At 45.1% G+C, this 12,676-nt stretch overlaps 2 protein-coding genes across 6 annotated transcripts in view; one reads left to right on the top strand and one right to left on the bottom strand.

The window, feature by feature from the left end:
* The window catches only part of PRPSAP1 (phosphoribosyl pyrophosphate synthetase associated protein 1), a 37,246-nt gene that overhangs the window by 16,957 nt on the left and 7,613 nt on the right, over positions 1–12,676 (top strand). For 2 of the 5 annotated variants that reach the window (XM_075277400.1, XM_075277398.1), the window contains exons 2-11: positions 2,947–3,131; positions 3,762–3,814; positions 4,207–4,273; positions 4,768–4,940; positions 7,418–7,533; positions 7,675–7,730; positions 8,940–9,085; positions 10,890–10,928; positions 12,228–12,298; positions 12,386–12,532. In XM_075277400.1, coding sequence (XP_075133501.1) covers positions 2,968–3,131; positions 3,762–3,814; positions 4,207–4,273; positions 4,768–4,940; positions 7,418–7,533; positions 7,675–7,730; positions 8,940–9,085; positions 10,890–10,928; positions 12,228–12,298; positions 12,386–12,532 — 1,032 coding nt within the window. In that variant the 5' untranslated portion in view covers positions 2,947–2,967. The remainder of the gene's footprint in view (positions 1–2,946; positions 3,132–3,761; positions 3,815–4,206; positions 4,274–4,767; positions 4,941–7,417; positions 7,534–7,674; positions 7,731–8,939; positions 9,086–10,889; positions 10,929–12,227; positions 12,299–12,385; positions 12,533–12,676) is intronic. The other 3 variants (XM_075277399.1, XM_075277402.1, XM_075277401.1) reach the window with 3 other exon arrangements.
* The window catches only part of UBALD2 (UBA like domain containing 2), a 77,871-nt gene that overhangs the window by 3,576 nt on the left and 61,619 nt on the right, over positions 1–12,676 (bottom strand). The gene's annotated exons all lie outside the window — the stretch shown is intronic.

Here is a 12,676-nt window from a genome sequence, read left to right on the forward strand (position 1 = left end):
GGTTCGAATCCTGCCAGGAACAACATCTGCAAGGGTTTGTATGTTCTCCCCGTGTTTGCATGGATTTCCTCCCATTCTACAAAGACATACTGACAGGGAAATAAATGTACATTGTAATCCCTATATGGGGCTCACAATCTACATTTAAAAACCCCCCAAAAACATCTGAGCCAGTCTACCATGATATGATGTAATCCATCAGTTCTTGTGACCTCTGATCTCAGCTTGTCAGGGCGCATAGTTTTCGTAGTGGACGTCTTCTTCCTTTCACCTGGCCATGCATGAACAGAGGCCTTCTCTGCATTGTTATGGGGGGGGGAGGAACACGTTAAACGGCACCAAAATAGCAATATATAGCCGGAGCTGTGCCAGAAGATTAGGTTTCCACATTGTTCTGTAGAATCTCAGCCTGCGACACCACAGCTATAATTGTCCTCTGCGGATACAGCCATTGCCGACTCTTCTTCTACATCTCACTGCTTCTGATAGATATCCTATTAGGTCTCCCTAGACAACATGATCATGTATAAGGTGTCCTAAATTTCTATCAGTGACACAAGATGGGGGTAGAAGGATCTGACTGCTGGATGTCAACATGTCCAATCCTTTTGTTTTCGGGGTCGGTATGTGAAGGTCCAATAGTTGGCGGTAGCTTGTTCTTGTACTAGCTGAGCTGAGTGTGCATGTTTATAGGGGTTGGGAGGAATAGCTGTTAGTTTAGCTTGCCTTTGGCTGACGGCTATCTAAGGCTATGCTAACATTTGGGCCAGAGTCTCTGTTGCGTGAAAAAGTCCTGCACATTGGGGCAACATGGTGGCTTAGTGGTTAGCACTGCAGCCTTGCAGCGCTGGAGTCCTGGGTTCGAATCCTGCCAGGAACAACATCTGCTAGGAGTTTGCGTGGATTTCCTCCCACTCTACAAAACATACTGATACGAAAATAAATGTACATTGGGGCCACACTGTGGCTCAGTGGTTAGCACTGCAGCCTTGCAGCGCTGGAGTCCTGGTGTTCAAATCTCGCCAAGGGCAAAAAAACATCTGCAAGCTTGTATGTTCTCCCCGTGTTTGCATATTCCAAAAAAGACATCCTGATAGGGAAAAATGTACGTTGTGATCCCTATATAGGGCTCACAATCTACATAAAAAAGTCCTGCACATTGCGTAGCCGTAATTCACTATAGCCGGTTTTCCTAACCCTTTGGGCCATTGCAGTAACTTTTACCACCATGGCCAGGTATACTACTGAAGTGAACAGAATTTTTCTGATTTTTGGATTCTTCTGTACATGGTAAAAGATGTCATGATGCAGAAATCCTGCAGCATTTCTTGTATACCCCTGTGGGGACATTTACACGGTAGGCCGCTGATGGCGTATGCACATGACCACGTAGGACCGTGCACCTCAGAACGTAGCGTGTTTTATTATATTATGTTCTCTGCAGCGGTAAGTCCTGACATAAAGCTATTGAGTACATCAGGAGGGGGCCGCTCGGGAGGATTATAGGAGACAATCTCTGGCATTCAGCTCGCCACCTTTATTTATATATACAGCTTAGAGAGACTTTGTCGCTAGGTCAGGACTCTATATCTATAAGATGCTCACATACAGAAGTACTAGGATCTCAGATGGCACCCTCTTAATTGTATCTGAAGTGCTGAGGGGTGGGTGAGGTTAAAGGGAAGTACACCGTATGTGCTAAAGGAAATATATAGTGGCTCCATATCCTAATCTCGCTGTTCACTGGTTGCGGTGGATTATATAGGACTTGTTCTGGGGGCTCCAAATAAAAAGGAGGTAGTCCTTTCTTGGGTCACATGATCCATTGTGCATACACATGCACCACTATGGCCCGCCTAGTAGATTCCATAGCCCTCAGTGTAACATGAAGCTCCTGGGCTCCAGTGCAAAATCTGTAATGGGGCCCCTACCTACCTTGTGCCAGTTTCAATATTCTGTGTTGCAGAAGGGCCCCTTCAGGGGGCATTATGCCATGTGAAGGGGGAGGCACCCCTGTTGTATTATGCCAAGTGTAGGGGGAGGCACCACTGGTGTATTATGCCATGTGTAGGGGGAGGCACCCCTGGGGCATTATACTGTGTGTAGGGGCAGGCACCAAGGGGGCATTATTGTGTGTATCTGGGGGGTGGGGAGGTGCTCGGGAAGGCATTATGCAGTGTGTGTTTTTTGTGTGTGGGGGGGTAGGCAACCCGGGGAGCATTATGCAATGTGTAGGAAGAGGCGCATGTGGGGCATTATACTGTGTGTAGGGGCAGGCCCCCCTGGTGTGTTATGCCATGTGTAGGGAGAGGCACTTATGGGGCATTATGCCATGTGTAGGGGGAGGCACCTATGGGGTATTATGCCATTTGTAGGGGGAGGCACCTATGGGGTATTATGCCATGTGTAGGGGGAGGCACCTATGGGGTATTATGCCATGTGTAGGGGGAGGCATTATATACTTCAGGCACCAAGGGGTCATTATTGTGTGTGTGGGGGTCTGGAAGGGCATTATGCAGTGTTTGAGGAAAAAGGCGTCTGGGGGGGCATTATGCTGTGGGTGGGAGAGGGAACCATGGGGGGTATATTATACTGTACTCTGTGTGGAGACTCTAACAGCGCATTATGCTATGTGGGGTAACTATTACTGACCTTGCCCCTTTCATGGTATTTTGGTTTAGCTTTAGGAGAATTTTACAGGATTATCTAATGCACACTGCTCAGAAAGTCCGTGGATCAAGGGTCCTGCAGAAAACTTTCCATGTAATATAACATACACTGCATACCAGAGAATTATCAGGCCTAATAAAGGCAGACCTCAAAGCCTCCAACACTTGTGAATGAAGCCCCCGCGATCTGTATGTCCCTGTTCTTTATTCTCTCTGCAGTGTCTTTGCTTGTCTCTGTTGGCTGCAATGTCTTTTGTTGATCAGGTAGCCATGTCAGTGTATTTCAGGTGTCATCATCATGCCAAGACGGATGCTAATGCCTCACAAGTCTGTTTTCTCTTACTCCCGGCCCCCAAAGTGGCTGAATGGTCCCTGTACTATGAACTCAGCCAGAAGCGGATACCGGGTGTTCTCTGCGAACTCCAGTCCTGCCTGCGTGGAGCTGGCCAAGAGAATCACCGAGTAAGTGAGCACCATCGACCCAAACTATGGGCACCAGTGGGAACTTTCTATTGTTTGTTGCAGTATCTCCGCTATTCATTGTACTTGTGGTTCTTTATATACTTTCTTGTGTTATTCAGAGGCACTTATATTGTTTTTTTGCAGTGGGAGATTTCCTTAAAGGGATCCTATCATTAAAATGCAATTTTTGTGACTAACACATAAGAATAGCCTTAAGAAAGGCTATTCTTCCCCTACCTTTGGATGTCTTCTCCACCCCGCCATTCGGTATAAATCCCGGTTATCGTCGGTATGCAAATGAGTTCTCTCACAGCATTGGGGGCGTCCCCAATGCTGCGAGAGAACTCTCCAGCGACGCATCCATCTTCTTCAGGAACGGCCTCTTCACCCTTCTTCTTCCAGCGCTGGGAGTCAAACTTCTAGGCCTCAGGCAGAGTTGACTGCACATGCCCACGGCCAGAAGAAAAATGGCCGCTTACACAGTAAGTAAGCGGCCATTTTCTTGTGGCCTGTTACTGCAATATCGTGGCTGATTAGTGTATGTTCCTTAATACTTACAGAGCTATACTGGAAGCTGAAAATCATCCAGTCTTGTACATGAACATATAAAACCATTTCTTTCTCTTTTAGGCGACTGGGAATAGAACTTGGAAAAGCAGTTGTCTACCAGGAGACCAATGGAGGTGAGTCGGCCAGATCTTAACCTTCTGCTTCATATCTGTGAAGTTGTTAAAGGGGTTTCTGGCCCCAAATAGAATTTTCATACTGATGACCTATCCACGGGTTAGATCATCAGTATATAGTCTGTCAGGGTCTGATATTTGGACCCTACAGAAATAATTTCTTCTAGCACCCTCTTTATTCTTGAAGTGGCAGTGCATATTAGTAAGTATTAGGAGCGTCCTTGTTCATGTCATAGTCGCAGCTTCCCACACCTGGAGCCTGCTAGAAGAGATGATCTGTGTAGGGTCTGGGTTTTTGTGGATGGGTCATCAGTATAAAAATTTGATTTTGGGACAGAAAACTCTCTTTGTAAATTTTTACTTTTCTATTAACTGTGTCATTATCTTCTCAGAAACCAGAGTGGAAATCCAGGAATCGGTTCGTGGACAGGATATATTTATCATACAGACGATCCCAAGGTATACAAACCTATTCCCCCTGGGGGGTGGGCAGCTGGCGTGAATCTAGAAGAAGACGACAGCCTTACAGGCAACAGATTGTATCGTGTCCCCTGTGAATCAATGTAATCTGCCTTCCTCATGTTATCACTGACCCATCAGGCCATACATGCTATTCCTGGAATCCATATAATGTGGGTATAAGAAGGGATACACGGCACACAGGAGGCGCTCAGCGTAAACCTCATTCCTTTGGCATCCGCAGCTGTCGGTGAATAGGGATTACAGCTAGCATTATTATCTCCGGCCAGCGCAGGCTTCACGTTATTCAGGCTTGAAGGTCACAGTATTATAGCGGCAGGTGTGCGCCTTCATACTTTTCACAGTCTCATATTGTCCATCTGTTTAATATGGGGCTTTGTCACAATGTAAAATGGTTTGCATCTGCTTTGTTTCTTTTAAGTGGCCATTGGCACATGAGGTAATAGCTTTCTGTATTCACACCTACCATCCAGGGACGTGAACACTGCTGTGATGGAGCTGTTGATCATGACGTATGCTCTGAAGACATCCTGTGCCAAGAACATCATCGGGGTCATCCCATATTTTCCTTACAGTAAACAGAGTAAAATGCGCAAGAGGGGATCAATCGTATGCAAACTGCTGGCTTCCATGCTGTCCAATGCTGGTAGGTGGGAGATGCTGGATGTAATTCTTTATTATGGCGGACACTGTGATGTTTATCCTTTAAGGCCGGGGCCCCACCGGCCGGAAACGCAGCGGGAAAAATCGAGGCGTTATGCAGTAAAAAAAAAGTGATTCAAGCGAATCCCATGCCCACTTTACGTTAAAATCCGCAGCGCGAACACACTGCGATTTCCAAAACCATTGCAATTTTGGAAATCGCAGCATGTTAATTATATCTATGGAAACGCTGGCGGCTTACCCGTAGATATAATGGTAACAGTCCACAGAGGAAACCTCCATGAACTTTTTGTTCAAAGCGCTGCGGGAAGAATCGCGATGCATTCTTATCACAGTTGTTCCCGCAGCGCTTTAGCATGGTGTTTCCGGACTGTGGGGCCTTAGCCTAAAGGGGTTTTTCGGGAACCCTGGTGATATTTAATTGATGACCTATCCTAAGCCTGCACAGGATTTTTCCAGTACAGAGTTTATCAGATAACCTACAAAATATGCAGCCTAGCTAGCATTGTAACCTCCAATTAAAGGGGCTGTCCAGGATTAAGGTTTTTATGGCTTATTTTCAGGATTGGTGAAGGGCATTTGCTAGTTGGAAGCCATACATGAGATATCAGATCTCTTAATTTTAAAGGTTTTAAAATATAAGTATATTACAAAGTAGCTTCTGTTTGCATGTCTAAAATAGCGGTGTATTGACATGTAGTCTTTGATATCCCCTTTAAAGGGGGTTTTCCAGGAGTTATATTGATATAATCTATCGTAAGGATAGGTCATCAGTATCTGATTGGAGTAGGTCAGATATCCCCTTCCCCGCATATCATCTGCCCACAGTGTTGTTCAGGCCAGTGACATCACGTTCATTCGTCACATGGTCTGTTTGTTGCTCAGTCTCATTCAAGTGAATTCAATGCCAAACACAGCTGCTCGCAGTGTATGTCACTGTACTTGTATTTCACTGAAGAGTCTGCAGTGCTCACCTAAAGGTAGGTCATCAGTATTGCAATCCTGGCAAACCCTTTTAGGTTAGGGCCACATGTGTCTGGTCTGCTGCAGAATGTCCAGGCCAGTTTTTTACATTCTCAGCGACTCCTGGACAGCTGGCATTAGTTTTCAACCTTTGCATGGGAAAGGTTGAAAATCATGGGTGAACAGACAGCAATACTTGACATGGTGTATGTTCATAACCCACAGCACAACGTGGTTGCACTGCAGTTTTGACTATAGTATGTGGATGGCCTTTGTTTAACCACAGACTGTTTTGCAGCTGCCAACTCTGTGTGTATGCAATATGTGTCCCTGACCTGAAGGCTGAGGCCCCACATTGCAGAAACACAGCTTTTTTTTTTTATTGCAGATTTTTCTGCGGTTTTGGAAATCGCAGCATGTCAGTTATACCTACGAAAATGTTGGCGGTTTCCCTGTAGGTATAATGGAAGTAGAAAGTGAAAAGCACTGTGGGGAAAAAAACGTGCTGCATCATTCAGCAATGATCATTCAGCAATGATGCGTTGCTGCCACAGTTTTTCCTGCAATGATGCATTGCTGCCACTGTTTTTTTCCGCTATGATGTGCTACTGCTATGGTTTTTCCTGCAATGATGTGTTGCTGCCACAGTTTTCCCGGTAATGATGTGTTGCTTCCGCAGTTTTTCCCGCAATAATGCATTACTGCCACTATTTTTCCCCGCTATGATGCGTTGCTGCCACGGTTTTCCCGCAGCACTTTTTTGCCATGGAATGCTACATGGGGCTTTGTCCTAAAGGGGTTTTCTTATTCATAAAACCAATTTTCAGATCCACAAGTAGTGAATCGAGCATTAAAAATAGGTCCCCTTTTCATCTCAGCGAGCATGGAAAAGTTTGTCTCTTGCTCTGGGGTAACCACATGGACCACCCACTCCTTTTAAAGGACTTTGTGCAAGTCTTCAATTTCACAGGGAAATTAAAACTGATGTGCTCTCTCTAAAAATAGACATCTGATTAAAGTCATAGACATTTCTGGGTTGTAAAATGGCTGTAACACGTTGTATGAATAAGGCCTTAAATGGACCGAAATGTCCGTCTTTCAAGGACCTTAGGTCTGTGAGAAACTGAATGGTGTTGTGAGTCCGGCCCCAGGGGCCCTAAAATTATTATTAGTCCATTGGTTGTATGTATATAGGATATCATGTCCTAAATTTTACTTTCCAGCATACAGTTAGTGAATCGCCAGTGTTTAGTATAACAGGTAGATAGAAGTGAGATTTGGTTGCGCCATATTGGCACAGGGCCAATGTCAGTGCCGGTAAGTTGAGTGATCACCTTTGCCCCTTACAGATTTATAGTTTAGTGCAAGAATTGATAAGAGGTCACTACCAAATACAACACACCTTCTGCAAACTGTGCACATAATTTAAGGAGTTGGTTGCAAAAGGAATGGGTTCCCTTTATTATATTTATATGACACTGTCATTTGACTTTTTAGGACTCACACACATCATCACAATGGACTTGCATCAAAAAGAGATCCAGGGCTTCTTCAACTTTCCTGTAGACAACCTCCGAGCATCGCCCTTCCTGCTGCAGTATATACAAGAGGAGGTGAGCAGTACCACATACCCCACATTCAGACTCTTCCTCCAGTTGCCTCCTTAGTAGTCAGGTACTCTGTCATTGTCTTGGCATTTCATGTAATGGCAGGTAGGTGATCTTCTGCTCAGCTGTGCCATTCCTTAATTTCAGATTCAAGATTACAGAAATGCAGTGATCGTTGCAAAGTCTCCAGATGCAGCAAAGAGGTACAACCAAACAATCTCAGATCTTATAAATGGTATCTTATAAAAAGAGATGATTGGTGAAAATTTATGTTCTGTGCTGGTGAACGGTGATCTTATGTGGTGGGGTTGTTTGGGGCTCAGGTAAAGGCACTATAATCGGTAGGTTAAGGTGCTAAAGCTGCGGAGTCGCTTGGGTAGGGAAGAATTCATCTAACTTTAGGCCATGCAGTTCACGCCTGAGGGTTGTTGCGTGAGTGATAATAAAAATAAACCATGTTGGAAGTTGGTGAATTTTATCACGGCAGGAGCGTCTTGTAGCTGAACAAAACTGGGCATTGGGCTGCCTCAGGCCTAGTGCACACAACAGGCTAATGCTCCTCCAAGGGGGGTGCCTGAGGGTCCATTCCATCCTGCTCCGTGTCATTTACTCATCAGAAGCCCCCCCCTAGAGGTAAGTATATCATGGAATACACTTGGATGTTAGTGACATCTGACTGCAAACTCTGCGTCACACCGGACAATGTACTTGGTCGTGTTCATGGGGCCTCAGTGTGCAGTTACATCTCTTCATGCCTGATGTCAGATCAGAGGAAAGACTATGCCGTATAATCTGTTGCTGCCCAATAATAGCATAGATCAGCAGAATGGAATTTTAATGTGAGCCTCCGTGCTATTATGGGACCGTAATGGTGGCGGCCCAGGAGTCGTACATCGACAGTTTATACAGTTTTCACTTCATTATACAGCTGACATCCTGCTCTAACAGCCAGGGATGGAGATAACTCTGATCCTGTCTGTTTAACCCCTCAGAAGCTGTGGTTATTGCTTATACAGTTGTGGGGGCTCCTTCTCTTACCCCATTGCTGTTACTCCCCTTCAATCTTGAGGTGCGAGGACTTGCCATGGGAGCCTAGGACCTAACTATGGTCTCAAGACTTGTATATATACAGATGTGTATAAGGTGGCCTCTCTGATTTCCAGTATACAACATAACAAGCTGCAATGCATTTGATTTGCATTGTGTTATATGAACGATCTTGGGAACAGTTTATTAAAGAACTGATTAGAAAAAAAAGATACATAATTGGTATCGCCGCTGTGAATAACAACCATAAATTGGGATGTCCTGCTAAGCTCATAGACCTTCATTGCTACCACATGTTAATCACAGGGAACATTGCTCTTATTTGCTGCTTGACACATACTAACTATGTTCTACCGTCTAATAAGGGCACAGTCCTACGCCGAGCGACTGCGTCTGGGACTGGCTGTGATCCACGGGGAGCCACAGTGCGCAGAACATGATATGGCAGACGGACGTCACTCCCCACCCACTGTGAAGAATACCACCGTGCACCCCGGGCTCGAGATCCCCTGTAAGTTTCTTCATTCATTGTCTATCATGGTGATCCCCATATTTTGGCTTCATAAACCTTTATTAGGGTGCATTCACACGGAATAACGTGCCGCGTGACCTGGCACGTGTACGCCGTGTGAGATTTTGAGCGCCGTATACGCTGCCATTGATTTCAATGGGAGTTAGTCTCGTCTACGCCGCGTTATTTTGCGGCCTTGATTTTGCGGCCGCAAAATAACGCAGCGTATACGATCCAGGCTCCCATTGAAATCAATGGGAGCGTATACGGCGCTCAAAATCTCACACGGCGTATACGTGCCAGGTCACGCGGCACGTTGCTCTGTGTGAATGCACCCTTAGTACGACTAGGGGAGTAAAATATTTGGGTAAATTGCAGTCAAATCTAAAGTGTCAGTTTTTTTTTATAGAATATAGTCAACCATTCACATAAGATGTATCTATCTGCCAAACCCTTTGACTTGCGCGGGTACGGCCGACTTTCTAATGTGTATGGCCGGCTTTAGATTTTTATATTTTGCACATTGTATAAAGATTTAGTGTCATTTAGAGAAAAGGGGAATATTTCTTGCACTAGTCATTCTTTACTTCTATTCTTAGCCATGATAAATATAGCATTGTAAATACAGGGAGTGATAAGTTATTGAGTAAGGGGAGAGACTGCTGAAGGCCGGGGCGAGTAGATGAGCCGGCAGCAGGAGAGGGATTATAGTCTGCCATGGAATGTCTTCTAAGAGAACGGAGGAATGTCGGCTGGTGACTTCTTAGAACTTAATCACATCTGCTCTTTAAGAAGAAGAGTTGTCCTCACTGATAGAAAGTGTCAGACTACACTACTTTAATCTGTCACATTCACATTGGTGCATTTGTATATAGACTTAATATGTCGCCTGATTTGGGGTCACTAAACTGACAGCATGTGACTCAGCTTGGTTGAAGGGTCCCAAACCTGGCATTATTATGTCTCCTGAGATGAATCCTCGACAAGTTACATGTTAAAGGAAACTTTTAGGGGTGGATGTGACTAATAGTGTCAGGTTTGGGACTCTAAAATCCAGCTGCAAAAAAAACATGCTAGTGGTTTAGCGGACCCCAGATACCACTTAAAATATCAATAATTTTGGCCAGAGTCTGTTATAGGAAGGTCCCTGTGCTCAGAGAGGGTTTCAGGTTAAAAATCTTGATGCCAATTTATCCTAATATCCTAGGATAAGCTTGGTGGAAGTCAGACACTACAGCTGATGCACAGAGAATGGAGCAGGAAGCAGACAGCTCTGTTCTATCTAGTGGTCAGACTAGGTATTTCCTGTTATCTCCCATTCTATTAAATGGGAGCTATGCTACAGTTACTCAGCATCATCAATACACAGAGAACAGCGCTGTCTGCTTCCTGCTCCATTCTCTGTATATCAGCTGCTGAGAACATCTGATCAGTGGGGGTGCTGGTTGTTAGAGCACCCGCCAGTCTAGTGTTCAAACATGTAGCCTGAAAAATCCCTTTTAAATAGGGAGACCTGTCAATGAAGCCAGATAAGGAGCCACCCAGCGGACACTTCTCCCCATGTCCAACTTTCTTCACGGACATATTCTCTCTGAAATGCTGCAGCACCTTAGAGTAATACATACCGGGGATGATGGTATCAAATATGAGCCAATTTTCTGCTATAAACAATATCATATTTGCACAATAATTAGCAATTTTTCTCTCCTCTCATCACTTTTCTTAAGATTACTCCTTTGCAGAAGGGTTAACCTATGTCTATGTGCAGCCATTGCTTACTTGCTTCCTGTGCTTTTGATATTAGGCAAGCGGCAGCCGCTGTATCCAGACATTGAACTGCCAAGTATGGAAAGGGTGCCGTGTGCTGTGTGTATGCCGGGTGCCTGCTGTGTGGGATTTGCTGTGCTTCATTGCTTACTGTGTGCTCTCACTCTTCTCCAATACTAATACCGGCCTGCCAAATTTGAGCATGTTCTTTGCAGGAAGGGGAGGGTGAATGGCTCTTGTATTTCCAGACTAGAGGAAGTCGGATATAAAGACTTGTCTCCATGGTACGCTTCCAAAGTTCATGACCTCACTCCATTGTTCCCAGCAATATGTTGATGCTGTGATGAAGAATAGGGTGACATGATCCATAACTTTTGGAGCTGCCTAGTTCTCCAGTTGGAGGAGTGTAGAGAATCACTTCCACATTTACAGATTTTACTCCTCCTTCCTCTCTGCCCTTCTTCCTCCTTCACGTGAGCGGGTACCCATTGAGGTCCTACCGGGTGTCAATCATGCACCACCTAGTCCAGAGGTAGGGAACCTTCGGCTCTCCAGCTGCTGTGAAACTACAACTCCCAACATGCTCCAGTCACTTCCATGGGAGTTCCAAGAACAGCAGAACAAGTGTGCATGCTGGGAGTTGTAGTTTTGCAACAGCTGGAGTGCCAAAGGTTCCCTATCCCTGACCTAGTCAGTACTGCTAGGGCATGTATACCCGCCTTACAGTGACATGTACAACCTCCTACCTGTCAGCAGTGGATCTGGAGCTGAGGACATCAGACTGGTGTTAGAGATGACAACACGTGACAGATCTGACTCCTTTCATAGAATATAGTTTTACTGGGTCTTATATTAGGACTCTTTATAATACCTCTTTACCTTTATTTTTTGTAGGGGTGGGACCATGCCACTTGAGTCATAGCCAGGGTCACGATTTGCACATGCCTGTAGTCTGGAGTCCTTTGATTTTCCTGTATCCTGATAATAGTGTGCTATTAAAGGGATATTTCCTATAATAACGCTTAAAGACGGAGACTTACAATTTCCTGTGATTTGTCAGGATTAGGTCACCACTTTATGATCCTATTCTGGAGTGATTAATATAACTTAATTAACCCCATAATCCCTGACAGACGCTAGCCACGTCTAGTCTATATCGCCACGTAAGGGTGAGAGGATCAGGGTCCACTAGGTTTTCCGTTCCACAGCCCTCCCCTCTGCCCAGCATGCTTGTATGGCAGATGACTTCTCTCTAACACACTCACATCACTGATAGCTTTGCTGTGTATTTGTCCTCATTGTGTTTGGCATGCGCAGTGCCCCATGTTGCTTTATTACTAGAAATTTAACAGTTTCCTTCCCTGTCTCCATCAAGTGATGATCGCCAAGGAAAAGCCGCCGATCAGTGTGGTGGGAGATGTGGGAGGACGGATCGCCATCATAGTGGTAAGAATGCGCTCAATTTCACCACCTTGCCATCACCTATCCTATGACTTACTAATTTTGTTTTTTTTTGGGTATGTTTGATTTTAGGACGATATCATTGATGAAGTAGAGAGCTTTGTGGCTGCCGCCGAGATTCTGAAGGAACGTGGAGCCTATAAGATTTTTGTGATGGCCACTCATGGGATCTTGTCTGCAGATGCTCCTAATCTTATTGAAGACTCCTCAATCGATGAGGTCAGTGCTTATAAGAGTATTCTGCTGTCGTCTTAGGGGGTGTTCATTACTGCCACCGTCTGCCCCGGGGTTTCTGTCCACATTCAAATGAATCCTGTGTTTGGATGTTTGTTCCTCAATCACACCAAAACGACCAAACCGATT

This window comes from Leptodactylus fuscus, chromosome 6 (assembly GCF_031893055.1).
Source record: "Leptodactylus fuscus isolate aLepFus1 chromosome 6, aLepFus1.hap2, whole genome shotgun sequence".
Taxonomy (NCBI): Eukaryota; Metazoa; Chordata; class Amphibia; order Anura; family Leptodactylidae; genus Leptodactylus; species Leptodactylus fuscus.